Here is a 26,709-nt window from a genome sequence, read left to right on the forward strand (position 1 = left end):
AAAGGAACTTCAATGAATTGCACATCAACTGCCATGTTTGACAGATTGGTGGTCTAAATTTTGAAAAACAACCAACCAAGAAACGTGAAGCAAATGAAACCATAAGTGTTCATGGAAAAAATTAACCTGAAAAACCCTATAACCACTCCCACCCATAAAAATAAACAAATAAAATAATGGTAGTAACAGCACAACCGACGTACCTGCAAATGCATAATTGGTTTCATATGATTTGATGACAGCTCAAGCAAATTAAAAGTAACACCGGAAACAGAGGGATAAAGTAGCAAAACTAATAACAGCTACAACAAAGGTCAAACCAAACATGCTACGCTTTAGGCGTTTCAAGTTCAACAATTAAAGATATATTCAATAACATAATCAAAAGGGAGTCCAATTCAAGAATCACAACCGTATTTGGCATTTGACTTAAACGTCTAGCTATGCTACAAACCAACCGCTTCACGTGCATCTCGCTGGTGTTTGTTTCCTGAATTATCAGAGAGCCTATAATGAGCATAACAACACTTTTTCTTTGCTTTTTTTTTTTAGTATAACAATTTGGGAGGAAAATAAACTTTGACCTCTCGTTGAAAGTGTGTCTCTTAAACCGGTTGAATTGTGCTCAAGTTAGCTAAGCGTAAAAACACTTGATTCAAAATGAATGGTATTTATACGGATGGAATCTATAGAAGAAACGAAAAAATGTTATCCATCAAAAAGTAACTTCAAAAAAAAAAGTACATGGTCAAAATTTCGGATTAAATTAAAAGATCTTTGTTTTCTCTATTCATGTATGCATTGGTTGAGAGTGTTATAACAATTGAACTATGCTTAGGTTAGCTGAGATTAAAAATACTTTCCAAATGAGTGGAATCTATAGAAGGAATGGGAAAAAGCTATCAACCAAAAAGTAACTTCGGAATAAAAAGTAAATGGTAGAAAATTTGGATTAAATTAAAAGATCTCTATCATCTACTCATGTATGCGTCAGTTCAAATTTGAAATAACTCAACTTCTTCAAAAGTCTAAACTGGCCTATTTTCCAAAAACTGATGAAGATGCGCCTCTTAAACAATTCAAATGCTCAAGTGTGAGTTACAAGAGACTGCGTATCTGGTACGTGTCAAGCGCAAAGGCAGAAAAAATGTGATCTACTTCTTTTTCTTTGATTTGTTTGACGATGACCGAGAATATGCAGTACCCTGCATTATCAATGAGAGACAATCTCAGTCAGTACGGAAGACGAAACGACTTCAAATTTTGATCATATTTAATTACAGGCCAATGAACTTACCTCAAGCCATTCGTCCAATGATGCATCTGAGGTCTTGGTTCCGACTTCAACCTTAGGAGCCCTCTTCGTTTTCTAAAATTAAAGGGAAAAAAAGGTATTATAAGACTGCTTAATATGGATGTGGGTGTGTGTTTAATGTTGACGCAACAAAACATTCAATAGCCATCAATTCATGATCATGAGAGTGTAAGAAACTCAGGATGCCAATCTAATTACCAATAAGAAAGAAATATACGATGTTACTTTAAAAAGGAAAAACAAAAGAGTCCTCGTTTCTATTTTCTTTATAAGAGATCATTTTCACCAGTGAGAGAATAATTACAAAGGGAGTGAAGATAAGAAGTCCTCACGACCTATAACAATTAAAAGAGAGTGAAATTAGAATTAATCAAGGAACTAAAACAAATTAAAAGCCATAAGTACAAGAATCACGACCAGTCTTGCTGAAACCAGTAGGTGTGATACAATGATATTTTGAAAGTCATTATTCCTTCTCAAAAATTATTTTGTACATTAACCACAAAACAAATGCAATTTCTTTCCCAGAAAAAATATTTGCAATCATTTTTAGTGCAAATGTCATTTCATTTATTAAGAGAGAAAAACAAAACCAAACCAAACCAAAACAATAGCCCATTAACAGAACTTAACACACATCAAAATCCCTACTGCGCAAAATGTACCTGGTCTTTTGATAGGAAACTAAGAAAACTTCATCGATTAAAAAAATACAAAAAAGGGTGATAAGAAATCGACCCCTGAACCAAGGGAAAAGTCTATCAACATATTGCATAATAAGATTTACTGAACACATCTGCTAGTTATTTTTTGTGTGGTTACACATAATTCACCCACAGGAATGCTGCATAGATTCTTCGAAGCACTGATATTTAGCATTTGCCGCTTGAAAACAAAAAACAAGTCATCAAAAAATCCAGTTTTAGCAGGCTTGCATACCTTGGAAAGATTCTGTATTTGACCATGAATCCATAAACCAAGCAGCACGATAAGTGCAATTCCAAGGGTAACTAGAAATACGGATTCAATGCTGAGAAAACCACCAGCTTCAGCAACTTCAATGGTACCATTGAAGAAGGTACTTTGATATGGATGCTGATCTATTTCATAGATAATGGTTCCAACGAGATCAAAATTTCCGGACTGTATAAAGAGAAACAATGTCTTTTTATCCATTTATGCATTCTTATACTTACAGTCGAAAAGCAAGGTAAAGGAGAGAGAATCTAGATAACAATAAATTTAATTTCAATATAGAGGACTTCACATCAACACAAAAACCTGAAGATATTTGCTGACAGCAAAAAGGTAGGGGAAAGTTGCTTGTGACGATGCTGGTACTGATCCATTGTTAAAAGCCTGGAACCAAAACATAAACATAAATAAATAACAGAAGGGAATCAACTAGATGCAAAATGCAGTAGCGAGTAATATGTACATACAGGCACATGAGAAATTCTTAGAAAAAGAGAAACAAGACATTACTTATCTACTCTTTTGAGCATAAAGAACTGAAGTTATGTGCGAAAAAAGAACTAGAAAATTTCAAAAATACAGTGAGATAAAATCTCACTTATGGAATGATTATCGACACCAAGGAGGACAGCCAAAACTACAATAGAATTTCATGAACTAAAATATAAAATATTGATATGGAAGTGATACAACAACACAACAACGTTTCTTATAAGAAACCTTTCAGTATCAAAAAAAATAAGAAGAGAGTGGATGCCCCCAACAACCAATAGGAGTTCCAAAATGGTTCTCCAACTTGTACAAATAACAAAAGACAAGTGTTTACCGAAAAGGGGAAAAAATATCCATCCAAGAATAAGTAAAGACTCAAAACAGAAACACAGCAATTTTATGTAAGAAATTAGCTTTTCACTAAATAAGGCTGAATTACTACTTTCCCAATTAGCACAAATCATGGAAAGCTCATAATCACAAAATAAGCTATTAAAAGAAGTACAAGAGCCAAATAGAGATCTATATCTTTGAATTCCAAGATTTCTCTACCACTCTCCTATAAAATTTCTCCTATTTCTCTACATAGAAAGGATTTCAGAAAAGAATCCAGCAACAACGAACCAATCATTAAGAATCCAGTATCTTAACAATGCATAGTTTGTAACACTTTGGTCTTATTACATCCTTTTCAGATACTTCTCAAAGTCTGACGACTGTCTATTTCTTAGCAAGGAAAAAGAAAAAAGAAAAGGAAACACATACAATTTCTTAAAGATCCCAAATGTCACAAGATTTCTTTTTTTTTATAGAAACGGTATGTATACACCCCCCCCCCCCCCCAAAAAAAAAAAAAAAAAAAAAACCCTAAGGGCAAGGAGTTGAGAGGACCCTTCCAAAGAGCTAATGAAGGAGAGTCTTCCAATTGCTAATAATCATTAAAAGACAACAATTACAAAAGAATTTGGTGTAATTAGTGCAGCACCAAGAGATTGTATGCTGAATAGAAGACCAAAAAGAATTAGAAGAAACAAATTTAACTTCAAACAACCTACATTGTTCTTACTTCTTTCCAAAGGAATTGGTCTGGAGAGTCAACAGCCTTCTTGAAACTTTTGCTAATGCAGTAACGTAAATTATATGGTGTCTCAGGTCTACCCTACTTATCCAGCCACTTAAACAAAGTTGAGGTGGTTTCTAACACGTCTCTACTTAAAGGCCTCGGCCCCTTGAGAGCTAGGGCCATTTTAATGTAAATATTTTCTGGTTAGCCTTACCAATGTGGCCTCTACTCTGCCATAGACTTGATCTTTAACCCAAGATTTTCCCAAAAGTTCAAAAAGTTCATAAAGTTGTTAGCTCCTAGGAAGATTAAAGAAAAGTTGTTGCAGAAAAAAGCCTCCAAGTTCCTAACGAAATAGTAGAGTTGTTTATCATGAGCGTGCAGTAGGACCTTCATTGCTTTTTTTGTTCGTTGCCCATTTTACCATTTCATTCAAGATGGTAAATCTGGTTGAATTCCTTCAATCTTGATTGAGTATTTTCAACGTATTGATTTTTTTTTTTTTTAAGAACAAAAATATGTTCGCTGATAAAAAAGATGTACAGCCAGCTACACAACAACTTTTGTAATTATAATAGTTTTTTTATCAGCCTCGATTGTAGTGCCTTATTGTAGTCTTTTGGAGGCTGGGTTTCCCCTTCCCTAGTCTTTAGACTGTACAATGTACATTTCTTTGTGATTTATCTGGTAGCTGTTTTTTGTATGGAATCTATGTGTGACTGATTACTGTTACTGTATACTAAATTTTAATAGGTCAAACAGCAACAACATCTCCTCCTAGGCTTCAGAGCTCGAGAAAGGTGATTTATATTACGGACCCTGATAGTAATAAGCTAAAGCAGGACCAACCTCCTAGAGCTAAGAAAAGGGCTCCTTGCGGAATTTAAATCATATCTCACAGCTTTAACTTAATCAAGAATTCATCCCCCTAATATATAAATTACATAATAGGTCAATCATGCTACATCATGAATACTTGAACCCAGTGAGTAAAAGTTCTGGAATTTTCTTGGCATAAAATTATGCTTGCATATGGCAGACAGGATATAAGTTATGCAATGAAATGATGGGGGAAAAAGACCTTGTATACATTAACCATGCAGCCACATACCTGTGCAGTAAGATTTTGAATCAGTAACCGGTGATCGAAAGTGTAATGGACACTGGCCTTTATTGCAATGACATTCAAGCTAGAATCCCCTGTTTTTTTTTACCAAAAGAAATGAAGTAAGAAACACAACAGACAACTCGCATCAATTGAAAAAGGGAAAAAAGTAATGAATAAAATAAAAAATAGAAAAGATATAACAGCAGGAAACTCCATCATTGAAAATATATGGGAAAACTTCAAGCAATCCTTTCAAGATAAAGTTTTCAAACCCCAGCTTGAGGTATCCGATAAGGGCGCCCTCACTGTTTTTTGTGCACTTGAGCCCTAGTAACCCTCACAATTACAAATAAAAAACTATAACGAAAAAAGGTATTACTACATGAAGAAAACAGAGATTAAAAAAAATAATTATACAATGCACAAATTGGAAAAACGGGAAGAATCAAGAAACTCAAACTGAAAATGGTGCATTCCCCGTGAGAAGACAAGATAGCAATACTTAAGTCTAAACTAAAATTAAAGCCACTTAAGACACCAAATGAAATATAAGACTGCCGACGGTTGCTGATTATACAAAAATAACGACAATATAACACTTGTAATTGATAGGTAAGGGTCAATTACCATTATTTTTTATTCCTGCTAATAGTTCAGTCTCTTCTCCGGCCACCACTACTGCATTTGGAGAAGTTATAAATTAGTTACACTACTTTTTTACATCATATTTAAAAGAATATATTTCTGTTCAACTTAAATAGAATACTCACAACGTGCACTATTTTTGGGGAAAACACACACTGTATCAACCCCTGGAGCAGCGCTGAAACTCCCATCACCAAAATCTAGTTCATCCTCCCCAACAATCCCCAAGTCAGTGGCATCATCAACGGCAGCATCTTCAGATTCCACGTCCGCATCCGATTGACATCTAACAACTTAAGAAGGAAAAGAAACGAAAATACATAAAAACAAAGGAAGAATTGAAGTATACAGAGTCATCATATCGCGGAAGATGGATAACAACTTTAACAGAAGAACAACCTAAAGCCAGCTATTAACCAGAACGAAAACGTTAGAAACGCGCGAATCAAAGTCCGTTCAACGAACCCAAATATCGAGCTTAATTTATATAGTTGACATGGATACGCTAAAAACGCTGCCCAAGCAATTCGTTTAAACTAAAATCAAGTATAAGAGAGTCGAAGAGCCACAGAAAGGCTATCGAACACAGCATATAAATGTTGAAGAAAAAAATCACCGCGAAGATTATAGCTGAAAATTAGCAAATCAAACGCGCACAAGATCCAATAGAAAATCGAAAAAGCTCTAGCACCAAATGCAATAGAACCAGAGAGAAATGCATAAATGGACCCGGATCTCAATGAAATGGAGAATTGAAACTGTAACCGTGCAAGCGAGATCAAAATTCGATTAAATCTAGAGCCAACAGTTTAAACATATGCAGGTCCAAGCAGAAATTTAGGGATATAGAATTAAGCAAGCAAAACCTTGGAGAAAAGGCGACGCAAGGAGAAGGAGCGTAAGAAAGAAAATCCTGAAGACCTTCGACGCCATGATTGAGAGCTCCGAAGACTGCCGTAGCCTGAGTGAGTTTCGTGAGGAAGAAAATCGGTGAGCAACGCGTGGATTTCAACGCCACGCCGAGCCAATCTCAGGGATTAATGGCTCGAAAGACCCCTTTTAAAGGTCTTAAATAGCAAATGATATAGTTTTTGAAAAAAATGTCAAATGCTCATTTGCTTTGTGACCACATGAGGTTACATTTGTTGAAACGTCCTAGATCTTGTCATGATCACGTGAAATTACATTAGTTGGAAATGTCTTAAAACTCGCTAAACTTTGGAATATCCTATAAGTGGCATATGGTAAACTTTAAACATATTCTATTCACAATAAATATATTATTGAGATTTCTTTTAATAAAGATGTTATTGAATTGTATTCATTACTAAATCCAATAGACTAACTTATGACTATAATATAAATACTTAAACTTTATGTAGAGATATAAAAGATGATCAAGTTTAAGTATATAGCCAAAAATGTAACGCTCCAAAGTTTTAAAAAAAAAAAGAAAGGAAAAAGAAAGAACAAAAAAGAAGGGAAATTGTTGGCTATTTTGAGAATAAAGAGTTAGGATTTTAAAAAGGGGAGTCTTGGGTTGTGTGTAAAAAGAAAAAAAAAAAAAAAAGAGAGAGAATTTCTTTTTCTTTTCTTCTTCTTCTTCCTCCTCCAGCCGCTCGATTGTGGGCCTCCCAATGCAATCATCTTTGCCGTCAACTGCGCCGCCGTCGACCGTGGGTTCCAGCCGCGCCGAAGTTTTTCCCTTCCAACGTCGTTCTCTGTCCGCCATTTGTCATCAGCGCTGGTAACGGTCGGTTCGCGATAGTCCGGTCGAGTGGTCTGTTAGGGATAAGTTGTTTTCTTTGTTTTGTTGGCAGCCCATTGTCATTTGGGGGTTCTTGGACCTAAGCTAACATTCACCCATGGATTTTGCAATTGGTTTCAGGAGCGTGTGTCGGTAAAGGAAGTCTTCGAGCGGAGTAGGGTCTTGTTTTGGGCAGTGAGTTATCTTGAGGTAAGTGGTTTATTGTTGTTTGCCCTAGGATGTTGTTAGGCCTACTGAGGAATATTTTTATGTCATATGTGAAACTGTGATGAAGTCTGCTATAGGTTTTGTGTTGAGTTTTATGTGTTGAATTTGAAGTATTCTTATTGTGATGAATTGGGTGTAAGGATTAAAGGGATACTGTGATAAGGTTGAAGCATGGATATAATGTGTTACCAGTGAATCACTTTCCTCCTCTCTTCTTTTCTTCATTCCAGAAGTTCCTATAAAAATGGGAAATGCCCTACCTTTGAGTGCGGGATTAAAGGGATACTGTGATAAGGTTGAAGCATGGATATAATGTGTTAAGGCCTGATGTTTGAGTACTGATGTATGAGTTATGAGTAAGTACTGATGTATGAGTATGAGTTATAAGTAAGTACTGATGTATGAGTTATGAGTAGTCTGTGAAACAGTTGATTGATGTATGGGTAACGGTGCTAAAGTTTGATGTTGAGTCATGGCCTTGATTGTATGCTTATGTTTAATTATGTACTGGATGTTTGTAAGCTTATGTCCATATGAGATTTTAGTGACTGTTAGTGTACCATTGGGCCATGCACATCGCATGTGTGAGCCTTCGGGCCACACCCTATGCTTATTACGGTGTCCTTTTTGGGATCACCACTTGTAATTATGCTGTGACATTTGTGTCACTACTTATGAAAACATGCCTTCGGGTTCGCCCCTTATGCCTATGTCTATGCCTATGTTCATGATGTCTTTGTGCATTTTTGGTCCAATTGATAAATTAATAGGTCACTGAGTGGGCCCAGTAGTGGGCCACTTACTGAGTATATTTTAATACTCACCCTTTTCTCTCCCTTTTCAGGTAAGAGTAATGGCAGACTGGTGCATGACAAGAGAGATCCGTGACCTGGCCATTAGGACGATTCACTGCTTCCGCATATAGCATTATGTTGTGAGATATGGGTTAGGAGTTAGGCGTCTTTCACTATTATGCAAAATATCTCAATTTTATTATTTGACTATTTAATTTCAAACATTTGTTTTAGTAGAAATAAGGGGTACCCCAACTGGTAAATTATTTTATTTTATTTTGCTTTAGTTTATTTATTATTATTTAATTATGATTTCCCATCCTTGCTCGTTTGAGCATTATTAAATAAAATTTTTGGCTCTTTAATTTGGTGATTTAAAAGATATTGTACGATTGAGTCTATGCATGCATGAACTAGCGTCCTAGAATGTTGTAGAAAACTAGGGTCGTTATAAAAAATGTTTATAAGTATATGGATAAAGTTAGGTACCTAATCCTGGGGACACTATGGATGCAGCCCACTTTGTATATTGATTGATGTGATCCCAAATCGTTCATGTAGAGACATGTGAATGGGGGCATACTATACAAAAGATGTTTGCATAAGACTGGACCACGAAATAGACACTTTTCTTTATAACATTGTTTATTATTAAAACTGATTATTTCAATTCGATGACCTAAGGTAACTCGATCTAAATCCTGAGCTAATTGTGGACTCCTATTTATTCGAGATTATCCTTTAATCTGTATAGGTGAGAGTGGTTCAACATCACCACTCAATAAATCTTTCATTTTAGGGGCAAGACTGGATAGATAGTTGGGGGCATAGTTCTGCAAAATGAAACTCACTCCTACCCATTTTAGGGTTAGCAGATAAGTTGTTCCCTTAAGTACTAACTCCTGGTCTTGAATAAACGGGTCAGCCTTCTCGTGGCTGAGAGGGATTCGGTTTATTGGTAGGACCATAAACCAATTATTCATTAGAGGATCAGTTGAGACTTAAGGAGAAAATGTATTACAGGGGTAAAATGGTAATTTTGACCTAGCTGTAAATACGAACGACCTGTGAATGATTGACTCACTAATTATGGTTAAATCAAGTGGACGGAAATATATCTATCGTGAGGAGGGTGCAACTACTGAGCTATAGGGGTATGTCTCGGTAGTTAAATATTGATTAATTCGGTTTAAAGAGTTTAGCCAATTAATCTTAAATCGTTGGAGCTCGTGATCTATAGGTTTAAGGTTTGGATTATTATATTAAATATAATCTATGTTTAATTTTTAAATTTAACGTTTTTGTTTTAGAGAGTTGACAATATTTAAATATGATTTAAATAGTTAATGAGGTGTTATATTAAGAAGGGCTTCACTTGGAAGAAGAAAATGAAATACGAACAACCGCGCTGGTCATAATAGATCGACTTTCATGCTAATTCTTGCTCCAGCATGAAAAGGAACGACCATCAGCAGCGGTAGTACGATTCTATCCGTTCGAGTCTAGGTCTACCGGTGGGTCGTCCTCTGAGTCATTCTTGCAAACAAAGAAAAAAAGAGATGGAATTAATTCAAGCCAGCAAAGGACTAAGGTAGGGACGAGAAAGGTAAAGAGAAGTAAATCCTTTGCTCTTTTTCCTTCTCTCTTCCAGTTCTCCCCCTAGACTAGATTTGACAGGGGCGGACATTGGGTTGCCTAAATTGTCGGATGATGCTATGCGGGTCGATGCTTGCATACGCTCAGAGCAACTATGTGTCGAATATGTTGGCTTATCGAGTTGGTTGCTTTTTGGGTATGAGGGCTCAGTAAGACTTGGACATGACAAGAGTGTCAGCCAAGTTCGTTGGCATTAATATTTGATATTAAAATAAATTAATTACATTAGTTTAATTAATTTTCCAATTTAATAATTATTAAATTTTTAATTTTTATAAATCAAAATTATAAAATTGGATTAATTGTTTTTTAGATTTATATTCAATTTTAAATAAGTTAATTTATTGAAATTGGAAAAATTGGAAATCGATGAAAGTGAGATAATCCTACTTATTCCACTTTGAATAATACCTCAAGCCACTAAGTTGAATGGAATATGAAGTGGCTACTTCATGTTTAGTCTCAGTGCATGATCTTCTTCTATATAATGAAGTTAATAGATCAGATTGTATGAGTATGCAATCTGAAAATCAAAAAAAGAAAAATCAGTTTTTCCTCTGAATCTCAACTCTCAAAACCACTTCAAATTCCCCTCAATTTGAAGACCACACCTCAATCTAAGGTCTGAGATTAGTAGAAAAGATACTTGTGGTGGTCTACTATAGAGATTGAAGAAGAAACTCGAGGTGAATCCAGTCAATTTGGGAGAATCATCAAAGGTATTCACTTGAAACCCTAATATGCTAAAACTCTGAACATGCATGCTAATTAAATATTGATGTAGTTAGAGTGTTTAGATCCTTAATTACTCCCGTTTGTTAAATGTAAACTCCATCAACATTATTGTCCGTCTTTTTTCTTTTTCCTATTTTTCTCTGGTGCGAGAAATTTTCTTCTGCACCTCGTCTTCTTCTTCTCCAGCTTCTTCTCCTTTGTACGTCTTCCTCTTCTCCGGCACAACGAGTCCATGTGAATAGCTTTGATGCGACAAACTTTAGTGAGCAAGAGACGAGATAAATGAGTGATTTTGTGAGTGATGAAACGAAGAGAAAGCGAGACGAGCTGGAGCAAGAGACACAGTAAATTGTGAGTGAAAAAAAAAAGAAGAGAGAGCAAAATGAGCTAGAGCGAGAGATATAATGATTTGTGAGTGAAAAAAAGAAGAGAGAGCGAGATGAGCGAGCGAGACTACTTTTCCACGTGCATGTGAATATACTTTGGTAATTTCACCCGAATTTGACATCAGCAAAGGGTCATTCGACATTTTTTTAAAAAATGGGTCATTTCACATTTTTCGTTTATTTTTTAGATCATTCATTCGACGGACCCCAATCTTAGGTTCTCAGGTCAAATCCCACATCTCAGCCAATTTTAACCCTGTAGTAAATTGCCTAGTTATTTTCATAATAATAATTTCAATATATTTAACCAACTAAATCTTCAGATCAATTAAATTATATAGCAACTTTTAGAAATAATTAAAAAAAACATATATGTATATATTAAATTAGATTAAAGTAGATTTAAGAAGTGAAAAAAAATTCCAAGGCGTGAAATGGTGGTTGAACAACTAAAGACAGGGAATGAAGTTGTGGATGAAGGGTAGGGGGTCTGCATCATGATTTAGATAATGAGAGAGAGAGAAAAAATAAGATTTAATTACCATTAAAGTTTTTTCTTTTACCTTTTTTGTTTTTATTAATTTATTTTGTTTTGAATCGCTAGGTTTAAGTAGACTTTTAAATAAAATAAGTTGTGGATTGGGTTTTTTTCGAGTGGTTGAACTTAAATTTGAAGAAAAAAGATCCAGTGTATCCCTTTCACATATCAGATACGCATATCTAATTTTTTTTTTTTTTTTTTAAAAAAAAAGATACTTCAAATTACGAATCGGGCATGTATCTAGATATATCCATATCAAGTACGTATTCAATACTGATTCCCTGCACAAGTAAAAGTATTTGTGCTTCCTAATTTGTAACCATTTCATTTTTTATTTAGTTCTTTTTTTTAAATTAAGCCTATTCTCTTCTAATTTTTTTCCTATAATGTTCATATTTATCAAGTAAAAGAGCTAAATTCTAAAAACGAAAACAAATTTTTAAAATTTATTTTCTATAGTTTTCAAAACTTAATTTAGTTTTTTAAAACATTGATAGAAAGTAAATAACAATCCAAGAAATTTTAGAGGGTTGAAAATGTTTTCAAAAACTAAGAACCAATAATTAAATATGGTTATCAAACGAAACCAAAATTATATCGCAACTTTGTAGGTATAAAAATTGTCGAGGTGAATATATTTTTTTCCTCAACAATAAAAAAGGTAGAAATTTGAATTATCTTTCACGTGATTGAACTAACAAAATAAATAAATAAGTGTTAATAGCTATAAAAATAGTAAAATTGCTTATTGTTTTAGGGTAGCGGTTTTAAGTGGCAAAATTACTAGAGATATTTTCAAATATAAGAAAATGTAAATGTCTATTAGTTACTGATATTGATAGACCTTGATAGACTACTACCATCTATCAATGTCTTATCATTATTATTTTATTATATTTGAAAATATTTTCGACAGTTTTCTATATTTAAAAACAGCTTTTGTTTTTAATAATTTATTCAATTATAGCTATCATCCGGATGTTTCTTTCTCTATGGCAAGAAAATAAAATTAAATATCTAGAGAAAGATAGTTCACTACTATGATCTCATGAACTCAGAGTGGATGGTCCAACAAGGCATCATCTTGTATGAGTGGCAAGATATGTGGAAACTATATCAGTATCTCACTCAAAATGTGGATAAACCCCCAAATAAAACCTTAATTATGCTTTTCCGACATAACATGAATAAAGTTTATAAGAGAAGAAGCCTCTGAATAATCAAAAAGGCTATCTCAACCAAAAATAATAAAGTCCCACATATAGCTAAATCAATTGATGTCTCAACTAATTCCATTGGTCTAATAAAGTTATGTATACCTTTCGTTGCAAGCATTGCCTTGTCCTCGATCTTCACTGCATTAGTATTGAACTTGAAGAAATCAAGTGGGAGATGTTGCCATCTAGAGGTATCGACTGTGCTCGGGCTAGTACGTTCCAAAACTAAGTTTGAGTTGAAAGGCTTCTAAAAGTATTTTGTCATGCATCACCCTCTTTCATATCCATGCATCACCCTATGAACAGACTATTTTAAATTATACATTTTACTATTTATATTGAAGAAAAAAAAAAGATCTTCGATATCCACGAACGAGGCATCTGTAAACTATAAGGGGCTGTTTGGGGTGCTAAATTGAAATAAAATATTTAGAGTTCATAGGTCTGTTTTGGAGTGCAGAGTTGAGTTCATATATTTGAGTATCTGATGCAGTTTTGAACTCTAAATAATATGCTTTTATGATTACTATTTTTGTTTTGAAACTTTTTTATTTAATAATTCTACTCATCTTTGTTTGAATAAAATATGGACTACAATTTTTCTTTCTTTTAATTTTTAAATCTTTTCTTTCTTTTTTTTTTTTCTTTTTTGGGTAATAAACAACAATTAACCCATTATATTTCTTATAGAAATATGGTTCAATAAAACGAGTAACTAAAGCGAAATCAAAACTTTTGATTCTAGCTAATTTTTCTCCATAAATTCCATTGTTATCTTCTTCTTATTGTTGCTCTATATTTTTACTGTCATGAATTTTCTTAATTAAATCTCCCGTATGAATAACAGCTAGGAAATTTTTTTTCATTTTATGTTTTTTTTTTTGGTTATATTTTACATATTTTTCAACTACATACATACCTTTTGTCTAAATATTGTTAACACTTATTTGATATGTGAATTCATTATGTATAAATATTGCATTTAATATAGAAAAAATAATATTTTTTTTTTTATATAATCAACAACCCTACAACATACTTTTAACAGTCATCAGTCTTATAGTAGTCGGAGATGGTTGTCGAAGTTGATTATCGAAAATGATTTTTGTTGGAGTTTGTAGTCAGAGGTGGTTGTCGAAGCCTGAAGTTGGTCATTACACCAAAGGCTTGAAGTGAACGAGAGAAGCTATCGAGAGAGTACAAAATGCTGACGGTCAAAGTTTTTCATCAGATGTGGTTTTCGAATCTCTGAGTTGGTCAAGCAAAAGTGGTCGTCGAAGTTGATCGTCGAAGATGATTTTCGCTGGAGATTGTAGTCGAAAATGACTATCAGAGCCCAAAGTTAGTCGCATGAAGGTGATATTAGAGTTGATTGTCGGAGTTTGTTTTCGAAGGTGGTTGTCGAAACCTCAAGTTGGTCGTCAGAGTTGCTCGCTCAAGGTGATCATCGAAAGTGGTTTTCATCGAAGTTTGTAGTCGGAGGTGGTTATCAAAGGCCACGAAGGTGATTGTCGAAGTTGGTCATCGGAGTTTGTTGTCAAAGTCAATTGATCGTCGGAGTTGGTAGCACGAAGGTGGTTGTCGGAGTTGGGTCACCGGAGGTGGTTTTCGAAGGCAAGAATTGGTTGTCGAAGTTGGTCGCCAAAACTGTCATCAAAGATGGTCGTCGGAATTGTCATCAGAGGTGGTTGTTGGAACCTAGAGTTGTCAACAAAGGTAGTTATCTGAGCCCGAAGTTAGTCAGAATATGACAGTGGCTGATCAATGAAACCACTAAAAACATGGGAAGAAAGGAGAGTTGGGATGAGTTGGGGTAAGTTGATAAAATATATCAACTCAACTCCACCAACATTTAAAGTTGGTGGGCCAAACAATGAGTTGGTATATTCATATATTATACCAACTCAACTCAACACATGTTGGTGAGCCGAACACCCTCTAAGAGACATGTCGTATGCACACATACATCACCTCAATTTATCTTGTGTAAGTTATATGAATATTTGTTTCTTTTTAAAATACAAAGAGATGAAGTAACTTATTTTTTTTACAAATCTTTTAAGACATGTTTGACACATAGTGTGGGAAGCTATGGAGCACAGATACAGATACAGCTACATGATACGGATACGATTAAATATGACAATTCGTCAATTTCTAAAAACTTAAGATACGGATACGTCTAAAAATGCGTCATTTTTTTATATATTCTTTTTATATATATATTTCTAAAAAAAACAAGGATACTGATACATTGAAGATACATTTTTTTCTTTAAAAAAATCTAGGATATAGATAAATTTAGCATACAAGTTAATAACAATAGCACAAAATAGAATACAAACACTGAAGTACAATACAAAAAAAGCAATATATAAGATGTTAAAGTACAATAGTTAATAAAATACAATAGAAAAGCAACTCATATTGTAAAGAAGAAGAAAAAGATTAGAGAGAGAAGTATGAAGATAAATGAAGAACTTATTGTTGAAGATATCCAAATGATTTATATTTTGGTGGACTTTGTGAGGATTCCAATGTGAAGATGAAGATTTGATGATTCTAGTATAGGGTTTGGTCCGTTATTTTTTTTTTTTTTCCTTTTAGTTTTGGACTCGAGTAGTGAGCTTTTTAAATAGGTTGCTTAATTTTATATTAGAAAAGATTAGATAAGTTACTTGTTTTTTTTTCTTAAAAAAAAGTACGCATAAAAATAGATACGTCAAATCGCGTGTCAGATACATATCTAAAAAGTATTTGAAAGTATAGATACAACAAATCACGTGTCAGATACGTATCTGGGATGTATCGGTATCCGATACGTGTCTGTGCTTCATAAATGGGAAGAATAGAATTGTTAACTCCTATTCTTATTTGACCCAAGGAATAAGTTAGCCATGAACTAAAAAACCATCAAGCTCTATCACTTATTAACTATTTACTCACAATTAATCAACTTCACTCACTTGTCCAAAACATCCCATAGAGTTTATTTAAAATTTGTGAAACAAAAATACTAGTGCCGGAAAACCATTTAAAATAACTTCTTTCTCAAAATACTTGAATAACAAATGCTTCAATTTAAATTCTTCTCCCACCCACAAATGCTTCATTTACAAATAGGCGAATGCATCAATAACACCATTTAAACACATTCCAATACGATCGAACAAAACAGTCATCTGCATATCCATTAACGTAATTACATGTGTTGTTCCGTCTTTTGTCACACACACACATATATATATAACAATTCACATAGTTTGTAGTTCAATGAGAAGCAAATCGATCAATATCACTGGAAGTTCCATCCACCCTAAACGAGTTTCTAAAGCCAGAGTGTAGAACAATATAATATCTCGATCCTATCCTACAGGCTAAATGCTTAAATAACACAGCACAAACCATTCACAACGAGCAAGGAAACGGATGCTCAAGGGAACATTACATAATTTAACCTGTCAGTTAAATTCATATTCCTTCAAGATTTCTAACATCTAGGCATGCACGCGAAGACACCAGTAAGAAAAAACTGAGGATTTCGAGCATAAATCATACTTCTTTTGCTATATGCCATTGAATCAATCCCCATGGATGGTGTACCGCTCCCATTTCTTGGTTGGATCATATATCTGCAACAAATAGGTAAAGAAGGACCTGTATATGTCAGAGGTACTGCACAAGGAGAATAATCGCATGACCAAGCTAACATGCAGAGAAAGAGAGAAGATAGCTCACCTCCCATCTTGAAGCAGGAAAGATATGTTTATTCTTCTCATACCAGTGCCTCTCAACAACTTTCCCGGCATGAGACTGCAAGAAAATAAATAAATATATAAATATAAATTTATAAAATGACAATAACAGTATAACCCAGACCATAACTTGTAAACAGGCATCTTTTTCTGTTCTGTATTAACGAAAATTTTAGGACTCAAGTTCATTCTTCTTGTTGGACACTTCTGATCAAACCACAGAACGGGGCGGAAAAATAACATAAAAGGCAACTGCATATTATCAAGTGCTCGTAATATTTCGTATTTGATAGGTCACACAAGGGCCCAGGGTTTTCAGTTTCTTTTATAATCCACTATCTTTTTTCCTTTCCTAGTATATTTCATCACATCAATGAAATATTGAAATTTTCATTGAACTAATTTAGAGTCTATAAGTTAGGAGATGACATCCCAAATTTTAAATTATCTGGAGTTATATCTGAATTTTTTTAGGCCAAGATGCACTTAAGAAAACTTAGCATATAACCTACTTGACATCAAGGTATCCAAGACTTTTCGTAGGTGCTCCTTGTGCTCTCCCTCTATCTTGGAATAAACCAAGATGTCATCGATAAAAACTGTTACAAAAGTGTCCAGAAACTCCTTGAACACTCTGTTATTCATATCCATAAATATTGCAGAAGCATTTGTCAAGCCGAACGACATTACAATGAACTCTTGATGTTCATATCTAGAACAAAATGCAGTCTTAGGAATATCACTGTCTTTTATCCTCAACTGATGGTATCCTAAACGAAGATCAATCTTGGAGAAAACTATAGCTCCCTGTAACTGATCGACCAAGTCGTCAATTCTAGGATGAGGGTACTTATCCTCAATGGTTACCTTGTTCAACTCTTGAGGCATAGTGAGTCATCCATCCTTCTTCTTTACAAACAACACTGGTGCATCCTAAGGTGACACACTCGGATGTATGAAACCCTTGTCAAGCAACTCTTCCAACTGGGTCTTGAGCTCTTTCAAGTCTGCTAGAGTCATTTTATATGGAGCTTTAGAAATAGGAGTGGTGTATGGTTCTAAGTCGAACATAAAATCTTTCTCTATACAGTGGCAACTCTGGAAGATCCTCTAGAAAAATATCTAGATGCTCCCTGACCACTGGTTCGTGACAAGGTGACCTCAGGATCTCTAGTATCAACTACACTGACCAAAAGACCCCAAGCACCTTGCTTAACCAACTTCATTGCTTTTATAGCTAAAACTACCTTAGGCAAGACCTCAATCCTCACCCCTCAGAATTTAAAACTAGCTTTTGTAGGAGGGCTAAAAACATCCTCCTTACGAATGTGACAAGCCAGGATCAAATGATACGAGGGCATACTGTCCCAAAATAGGGAGTGTACCTGTCACCACTATGTCTATCTTGTCAACCTCTCGCCGAGTTGTAGTATACACTCGGCCATGTTGCTATTGTTGCCTGCTCGAATCCCTCTTACTAGAATCTGAGAGCTGCCTCTTATTACCTGAAATGTTTCTATTAGGACATTTATCAATCGTGTGCCCTTCCTGTTTGCAATGAAAGCATGTCCCAGTGCCAACCAAACATCGTCCCCATTGACGTCTTCCGCAAGAGTTGTTACACACTAGTCGAAACTCCTCTATACCATTCCGGATTAGGAAGATTGTTGCTTAGTATCAGAACGACCTGTCTAAGTTTTGACTCTTTGGCTGAAGCTCAGGAGCCTTCTAATCTGTTTTCCTTTCTAGCCCGAGATGGATTCTACTACCAACGATTTCAAGAACTCAACCCCTGATGGGCAGCCTACCTGTGCTATCACACGGAATGTTGCTGCATAAGTAATCAACTCAAAAGCTTGTACAATACCCCATACCCCATCCCGTAGTCCTGAACAAATCTTTCGGCCCTTTTTGTCTTTGTGGACACCAAATCAAGACAAAGCAAGACAACCTATCAAACTTCTCCTCATACTCCTCCATGGTCATGGCCCTTTGCTTCAAATTCATAAATTATGTCTGTTTTTTATATGTAGAGAAGTACTTTTCATAGAACTATTCCATGAACTAGTCCCATATTGTCTGTCCACCACTAGCACCTATCATTCTTTCTATCAAACGCCACCAACGTTGGGCGTTTTCGATGAGAAAAAGATGGCACGCATAAGTTTTTGGTCTTCGAGACACTTCATATATTGGAAAATGGTTTCTACGAAGGACAACCACAATTCTATTTTAGTAGGGTCCTTCAGTGACCCATTGAATGTAGGAGGGTTATATTTTCTAAAATCTCTCAGGTGTTTTGCTTCGAGAGACGAGCTTGCAAGTTGTGATTCTGGGTCTGAACTTGTGGCGTCTGGACTTGTCGGAAGGGGTACTTGTTGTGACTGGACATGTTGGGTTATTTGTTCTGCCACAATGTCTTTTATTTGCCCCATTCTGACCTCTGTGACAACTTCTCATATAGTCACAGCCATTGCAGTATACTCGACTAGGACGGTTGGGGGAACCTATACCTGCGGAGGCGCAATTGAATTCTAAGTTCAATTTCTTGTCCCAACTCTTTGCGAGAGTGCAGGACCCAGAGGTCTAGGACCCTCCTGCACCAGAGGATCCCCCGTCGCCTAGTGACCCTCTAGGTTAGTGTGGAAAAGAGTTGGAACAAGTCAAACCCAGAATTCAATAGTGTCTCTACAGGTACAAGTTCCCCCAATCGACCAAGTCGAGTATACTGCAATGGTCACGGCAATAGGAGAAGTTGTCACAAAGGTTGTGATGGGACAAATAAAAGACAATGTGGCAGAACAAATAACCCAACATGCCCAGTAACAACAAGTACCACCCCCGCAGGTCCAGACGCCACAAGTTCAAAACCAAAATCACAACTTGCAAGACTCGTCTCTCGAAGCAAAACACCTACGAAAACTTCAGTGTACCATGTTTTTACTCATCGAAAACGCCCAGCGTTGGTGCTGTTCGGCAAAAAGAATGATAGGTGCTAATGGTGGACAGGCGACATGGAACCAGTTCAAGGAACGGTTTTATGAAAAGTACTTCTCTATCAACATGGGATACAATAAGCAGGCAGAATTTATGAACTTGAAGCAAAGGGCCATGATCGTGGAGTGTGAGGAGGAGTTCAATAGGTTTTCTTGATTCGCCCCTGATTTGGCGTCCATAGAGGCAAAAAGGGCTGGATATTTGTTTAGAGACTATGGGATGGGATGCCAGGCATAGTACAAGCTTTTGAGCCGACTACCTATGCAGCAGCATGAGTAGGCTACCCTGGGTTAGAAAAGGAAAGCAGACAAGAAGACTCTAAGCCTCAACCAAAAAGTCAAAATTCAGACATGTCGTTACGACACTATAAGCAACAATCTCGAAATGGTAGAGAGGAGTCAAACAATGTGTATCTCTTGTAGAAAACGTCAATGGGGACGATAAATGTGCAAACTGGAGGAACACACAGTTGATAAATGTCCTAACAGAAACATATCAGGTAATAAGAGTCAGTCCTCGGGTTCTGGTCAAAGGGATTCGAGCAGGCAACAGCAACAACATGGCCAAGTGTATACAACTCGGCGAAAGGTTCAAGTGACAGGTACACTCCCTATTTTGGGACACTATGCCCTAGTATTGTTTGATTCTGGGTCGTCATATTCGTTATATCCTTAGTGTTCATGAAGCATGTTGGTATAGAAATAGAATTGTTACAGTATGTATTGTTAGTTTCTACTCCGTCTAGAGGTATAATTTATGCATATGAAAAAGTTAAAAGTATGTCAGACTGTAATAGCTGAACGCATGTTAAACGTGACTCAGGTAATCTTAGATATGCAAGATTTTGATGCGATTCTAGACATGGATTGATGGGCTATCAACAATGCCATTATAGATTGTTTTCTAACCCTCCTACAAAAACTAGTTTTAAAGCATGTTGAAATGACCTAGGTTGGTTTATGGGGACAGCTTGCACTCTTAGAAGCCTTCAAGACAAGCAAGAACGACATAGTCGAGTCGCAAAGGATGCAATGGAATGCCAGGGCTATCAAGTGCCGAATCCGGATTCCAAATCCTGGTCCAAATCCTGGGCTTAGGGCGTTACAAGATCTCTGCCATCTAAATTCTAGAAGTACGTTCACTAGGATAGAAGGATTAGCTCAATAAATCAAACTGTAATTAGCTCACAAGATACAACGTTGTAACACAAACAAGGGGCTGAAGCATTTAAACAATATTGAGATGCAAATAATTTATATACAAGAGTAACTAGAGAATGCAAATATACTCTCTACTTCCACCGACTTCACTGATCTTACATTATCAATCAATCACAAGAAGCATGCATATAAAATAAACTTGAAAATATACCTCATCCTTCTCTATTGTTGCATCGGCAATTGTCCGAACATCCTCATGTACATCAAAGTGGAAAAGCTGAGCATCATCAAACAAAATGCTAAAAATAAGTGCCCTCAAATTTACTAAGACGACAGAAGTTTGAAAGGTGTTGGGCGTTTATAAGATGTAATAGGCTTTTTGTCACTCGTGTTACATACATGAAAACATGATAGTGATAGCTAAATAAAAGTTCAACAAAATTATTAAAATATATATATATTTTTAAAAAGAAACCGAATTTTTGTTGAGAAATATGAAAGAATGTATGAGGAAATACAAAAAAACAAGTCCACCAATTCTAAACCCTAATCTTCAATATGGAGTTGAATACACTTGAAATCTAAATCAGACACATGCAAATAACAAAGTCTTAAATTATTACATCTTGAAACACTTGAAGATAAAAAAAAAAAAATGTGAACCCTTTGTGCATTAGCACTTACATAAAGAGTTCACATTTCTTATGTTCAAGTGTTCAAAAAAAAATTGTGAAGAATCAAATTTCCAAAATTACAAAAAGAAGGCTTACTGGGCCACTTTTGCCTCTAGCTTTGTTCACAATAAGCTCATAGAAGCTATGTTGCTGCACAATACAAGAAATACTCAGCATGGTCACCAAGCAGCAAAGACCGATATAATATTCCAAAAAATTTTGAAGTTATATTACATGGGGTATTATAAGATCCTCTTTCACATATAGCAAATTCTCTACTGAGGTAGTCCTAATTTCACGAAACTCAGGGGCAAGTTGCTGCTGTACAGCCCTCAGAAACTCTCCAATTGTATCACCTTTTCGTGCCTAAATGATGCGAGGTTGAATTTAAAAGAGGAAAACAAAAAATGTATACAAGGTTAAAAGTAGAGCTGAGGAAGGGAGAAGAAAATGGATGGTTCCAGAATAAGATAATCAATACTAACCTGCATGACTCGCCTATGGCCGGCTCCATCCCAATAACTGTAAGTGATTTCAAGAGGCTCATCTGCAATACAAGGGAAGAAATTAGTCATTTCTTTCAGTATTGTATCATCTAGTATGTCACCATGAAATCTATACAGGTTCCAAATGGAAGATTACTTCGAATTTGCTCCTGCTCCCGAAGCCACTGTCTCTTCAACCTTTCACGCTCAGCTTGCTCCTCAGCTTCTCGCTCACTGTAATAGAATCCTCAATCCCCCTAAGCTAAAACATTAGTCCCAAAAAAATATAAAAGATATAGGGAGGACAAGGAAAAGATGCCACACCTATCAGGCAAAAAGCTAGTCTCCACTGTAGGATCTTTGCCAAGTTTACCACGACCAAGCTTTTTTGGTTCCAAATTTTCTATGAAGCATAAGCACAAGCTTAGATTATCAAGTGTAAGCATGGCTAGTAACATCTTAGCATTGACATGAGAAGTCAATTTCCGTCAAACTATTACACTAAAACAGCATAAGATTTATACCACATAATTCTCATCGTACTCAAATGAAGTAAATTAATCATAGCTGATTGCAAATAAAAGTAAATTAATACCAACTAATTCAGATACAACAAGAAACCCACTCACTATTACCATCATCCTCATCACTTCCATTCTCAAAATCATCAGAAAAAGACAAGCGTGAGTTCCCCCTTATTTTCCTTTTCCTCCGCTTCTGCAATTGGAGTTCTTCTTCCCTGAAAACAAGGAAATAAGAACAATGAATGGAAGGCGGCGATAGTTTTTCAAGTAGAAGATGACCATAAGACAACTTACTCTTGTTGTAGCTTTTGAAGTTTCTCCTTCTCCTCTTCTTCAATTTTGTTTCGAATATTCACCCTCTACAGTTACATCAGCAAAAACAAATTGTTTATAACTTTATTAGCAGTAAAGGGAAAAAACTCTTATATCATAATTTCTTTCTTTACCTTCTCAACATACTCTTCTCTCGTCACCAAACCAACAGTTTCCTTCTTGAACGCTGTCTCGAGAATCTGAAACACCAAGAACAAAAATTAAAAAAATCCAGACAAGGTTTTAAACCGAGATCATCGAAATTGGAAAAACATGTACAATGGATTCAAAAATGGGAAGAATGATACAAGTGAAATCGAATAAGAACCTCGGAGGTACTGGAGCCAAATTGAAGGAGACCAGGCTGGCCTTTGGCAGAGGCTGTCTTGGCCTTGAGCTCCTGGATTTTCCGGCGCTCGGCTTCTCTTTGCTTCTCGAGTCTCCGAATCCTGACAGCGTCCTGGGCAGTGCCCACGTACCCATCTCCCATGCCCGACATTTTCTTCTGGTTTTTCTTCGATACGATAGACTCTGCGTTACAGCCCCAGTAGCTGTAGCCTTTCGCAATGGATCGGAGGAGAGGGTGGGCGAGCAAGGGTGGGCTGAGCGTGAAAAAGGATTTAGGGAGGAAAAAGAGTATCTTTTTTAGATTTGTGTATATTTAAAAGTGTGAATATTTTTTTAGATTTTTATATTTATGAGATGTTAGGAAATTGAGGAGGACATGAAGAAATTATAATATAATATAATTAAAAATAAAATAACTAAAAATATAAACTTGGATTATGAAAATTTTAGTGAAATTTGAAGTGGATTTCTTAACAATGAGTGTATGATTTTAATATTGACCAAATGTCACTTTTATAGTCAAAGTGACAAGTAGGATGTGGACTTACATAGACACCAAGCATGAATAATTACAAGACACATGGACAACATGAAAAGTGACACACGGTTTTGGGACACTGAGCAATGAGCATCTATTTATTATTATGATATTCATAATACCCCCTTAGATGTTTATATATATATAATATGTCTCGTTAAAACCTTATTAGGAAAAACTCATTGGGAAAAAACTCTGGTAAAGGGAAGAGAGTACATATTTCATATAATACATAATCCTAAAAGAATACAATATATTTACTCCCCCTCACGAAAACATCACTTAAGATCTCTGAGTCGCGACATTCCAATATTGTGCATCGATTTTTCAAAAGTTGCGGTTGGTAATGCTTCTGTAAATAAGTATGCATGGTTATCCTTCGAACAGATTTGTTATATAGTGATGTCGCCATTTTTTTCAAGATCGTGAGTGTAGAAAAGCTTCGGTAAAATATGTTTTTTTCTATCTCTTTTAATATGTTTTCCTTTGATTTGGGCTATGCGAGCTATGTTATCTTCATATAATATTTTTGGAAGATTTTTATTAAAAAACAAGCCACAAGTTTTCACGAATGTGCTGAGTCATTGACCTTAGTCATACACATTCTCGACTAGCCTCGTGAATTGCAAGAATTTCAGCATGATTTGAGGAAGTGGCCATAGTCTGTTTTACCGATCGTCGTGATATAGCAGTTCCTCCATATGTGAACAGATAACCAGTTTAAGATCTAACTTTGTGTGGATGAGATAAATATCCAAAATCTGCATAACCAACTAGATCAAATTTTGATTTATTTGAATAAAAAAACAAACTCATGTCGATCGTTCCTCGGAGATAACAAAGTATATGCTTAATTTCATTCCAATGTCTTTTTGTAGGAGAGGAACTATATCTAGTTAATAAATTTACTAAAAATGCATTATCTGCCATTGTATTATTAGCAAGATACATAGGTGCACCAATTGCACTAAGATATGGTACTTTAGGACCGAAAAGTTCTTCATTATCTCCTCGAGGTCGAAATATATCTTTCTTTATATCTAATTAACAGACTTCCATTGGAATATTTAATGGATATGCTTTGTCCGTATAAAATATTTGCAAAACTTTTCCTGTATAAGTTGACTGATGAATAAATATTTTATCTGCTAAATGTTCAATTTGCAAACCAAGGCAAAATTTTGTTTTTCCGAGATCTTTTATCTCAAATTCTTTCTTAAGATATTCTATTGTCTTTGAAAGATCTTAAGGAGTTCCAATTATATTCAAGTTATCAACATATACAGTTATAATAGCAAATCCTGGTTATGATTTCTTTATAAAAACACATGGACATATTGGATTATTTTGATATCCTTCTTTCAATAAATATCCATTCAAGCGATTGTACCACATTCGTCCTGGTTGTTTCAATCCATATAGTGATCTCTGTAATTTTATTGAATACCATTCCTGGGAATTTGATGTATACGTTTTAGGTACCTTAAATTCTTATGGGATTCTCATATAAATATCATTATCAAGAGATCCATATAAATATATTGTGACTACACCTATAAGATGCATATCCAGACTTTTATATACAGTCAAGCTAATTAAACATATTAGTGTAATTGCATCCACCACTGGATAATATGTCTCCTCATAATAATATCAGGTCTTTGTAAAAAAAAAAAAAAAACTTTGTGCAACTGGTCTTACTTTGTATCTTATGACCTTATTATTTTCATTTCTTTTTCTCACAAATACTCATTTGTATCCCACAGGTTAATACCTTATGGTGTTCGAACTACTGGTCCAAAAACTTGACATTTTGAAAGTGAGTTTAATTATGCCTCGATTGCTTATTTCCATTGAAAATCTTTTCTATGTCGACATTCTTCAACAGATTTTGGTTTAAGATCTTCATTTTTAGATATAATATCAAGAGCAATATTATATGCAAAAATGTTGTCACTAATTATGTTAGTTTGATTCCATCTTTTTCCCGTCATGACATCGTTTATTGAAATCTCATTATTATCTTTAGGTATTTCACCTTCCTCACTAGTCATGTCAAAGATTTCTTCATGGGTATTTACATCATCAACCAAGTCTTTTTCACTATTAATTATTTTTCGTTTTCATTATTATCTTTAGGTATTTCACCTTCCTCACTAGTCATGGCGATGATGCAACTCGGAGCATCGCAATGCTTGAAATAGGGTTGCAACGTTAAGGCCACTGCCAGATACTCGTTACTCGATACTCGATGCTCGTTCACTCGGTAGCGTTTTCTCGATTACTTGACAACCTTTTACTCAATGGTACTCGATGATGCTTGATGGTTGATCATACTCAATGGAATTTGATGGCATTTTGGTATTTTCAACTCCTTTGAAGCATAGATGTTCAAATCAACTCCAAATTGTTTCAAATTAACCCCGTTCTTCACCAAATGATTAGTTATACCTCTTGGTTGCTCGATACCTACAAATTAAGGAAACACACACATAAAATCCACTAACGAGCCCGAATTAAGCTAGGAATAATCTCTTTTTTAAAGCTAACAAACACCCCAAACTTAATTCTTGCTCGTCCCGAGCAAGGTAGAAACACACAATCAAGTAAAAAATAACTAAAAACATGCTAGCTTAATTTGCAATGATGTTACTCCAGTCTAAACAGTCGAATCGAATGAAATTTGTACTCGAGAAAGAAAATCAATTATGATCAATCAATGAAGCACAAGTTTAAAAAGGATTCTTGATCTATTCATGCATGATTGAGCCTAGAGTCTTGCTAGTTAAGCTTGTACAGCCCGAAAAAGTTTTAAAAGGTCCTTATCCCATTTTCCCCCTACACTAGTTCGGTTATCGACCTTGGACATACCACACACAAAAAAAAGGCAACACTAAGATAAGGGTGTCTAAACTCACACACACAAAACATAAAGGGCATTTATTTTACCTAGAAGGCTAGCTTTCACACCCCACCGCCGAGAACCTATCACTCTTTTCTTATGGGCCTTAACT

General features: G+C 35.3%; 2 protein-coding genes across 4 annotated transcripts; both read right to left on the reverse strand.

Annotated features, from left to right (window-relative positions):
• Window positions 1-273: 273 nt before the first annotated feature.
• Window positions 274-6,775, reverse strand: LOC120089186 (Translocon-associated protein (TRAP), alpha subunit). 2 transcript variants are annotated; one of them, XR_005485089.2, is made up of 10 exons: window positions 6,465-6,775; window positions 5,724-5,891; window positions 5,581-5,631; window positions 4,957-5,045; window positions 2,597-2,674; window positions 2,255-2,458; window positions 1,298-1,369; window positions 1,017-1,205; window positions 585-686; window positions 274-490 (listed from the first exon to the last, which is right to left on the reverse strand). XR_005485089.2 is itself a non-coding variant. In XM_039046599.2 (8 exons), the coding sequence occupies exons 1-8, from the start codon at window positions 6,529-6,531 to the stop codon at window positions 1,155-1,157; spliced, it is 780 nt and encodes a 259-aa protein (XP_038902527.1). In that variant the 5' UTR covers window positions 6,532-6,775; the 3' UTR covers window positions 926-1,154. The 2 variants fall into 2 exon arrangements, 1 of the variants encoding a protein (XP_038902527.1); XM_039046599.2 differs by lacking the exons at window positions 274-490; window positions 585-686 and having other exon boundaries at window positions 926-1,205.
• A 9,287-nt stretch (window positions 6,776-16,062) lies between these two features.
• On the reverse strand, window positions 16,063-23,480 carry XCT (XAP5 family protein). Of its 2 annotated transcripts, none has more exons than XM_039046852.2 (12): window positions 23,138-23,480; window positions 22,944-23,009; window positions 22,792-22,856; window positions 22,609-22,712; window positions 22,298-22,376; window positions 22,131-22,207; window positions 21,974-22,035; window positions 21,723-21,854; window positions 21,585-21,638; window positions 21,026-21,091; window positions 16,641-16,715; window positions 16,063-16,534 (listed from the first exon to the last, which is right to left on the reverse strand). In XM_039046852.2, the coding sequence occupies exons 1-12, from the start codon at window positions 23,306-23,308 to the stop codon at window positions 16,484-16,486; spliced, it is 1,002 nt and encodes a 333-aa protein (XP_038902780.1). In that variant the 5' UTR covers window positions 23,309-23,480; the 3' UTR covers window positions 16,063-16,483. The 2 variants fall into 2 exon arrangements, with proteins under 2 accessions (XP_038902780.1, XP_038902779.1); XM_039046851.2 differs by having other exon boundaries at window positions 22,603-22,712; window positions 23,138-23,478.
• Window positions 23,481-26,709: the final 3,229 nt, after the last annotated feature.

Source organism: Benincasa hispida, chromosome 10, assembly GCF_027475165.1.
Source record: "Benincasa hispida cultivar pf3 chromosome 10, pf3_genome.v1.1, whole genome shotgun sequence".
Taxonomy (NCBI): domain Eukaryota; kingdom Viridiplantae; phylum Streptophyta; class Magnoliopsida; order Cucurbitales; family Cucurbitaceae; genus Benincasa; species Benincasa hispida.

Excerpts from the sequence above, each read along its gene's own strand:
- XCT (XM_039046851.2), bottom strand. The coding sequence starts at position 23,308 with ATGTCGGGCATGGGAGATGGGTACGTGGGCACTGCCCAGGACGCTGTC. Across the intron at positions 22,713-22,791 it reads CTTCAAAAGCTACAACAAGA|GGAAGAAGAACTCCAATTGC; the intron begins GTAAGTTGTCTT and ends CCTTGTTTTCAG. Across the intron at positions 21,639-21,722 it reads AGGATCTTATAATACCCCAT|CAACATAGCTTCTATGAGCT; the intron begins GTAATATAACTT and ends TGTATTGTGCAG.
- LOC120089186 (XM_039046599.2), bottom strand. The coding sequence starts at position 6,531 with ATGGCGTCGAAGGTCTTCAGGATTTTCTTTCTTACGCTCCTTCTCCTT. Across the intron at positions 5,892-6,464 it reads TGCGTCGCCTTTTCTCCAAG|TTGTTAGATGTCAATCGGAT; the intron begins GTTTTGCTTGCT and ends TTCCTTCTTAAG. Across the intron at positions 2,459-2,596 it reads CTGTCAGCAAATATCTTCAG|TCCGGAAATTTTGATCTCGT; the intron begins GTTTTTGTGTTG and ends CTCTTTATACAG.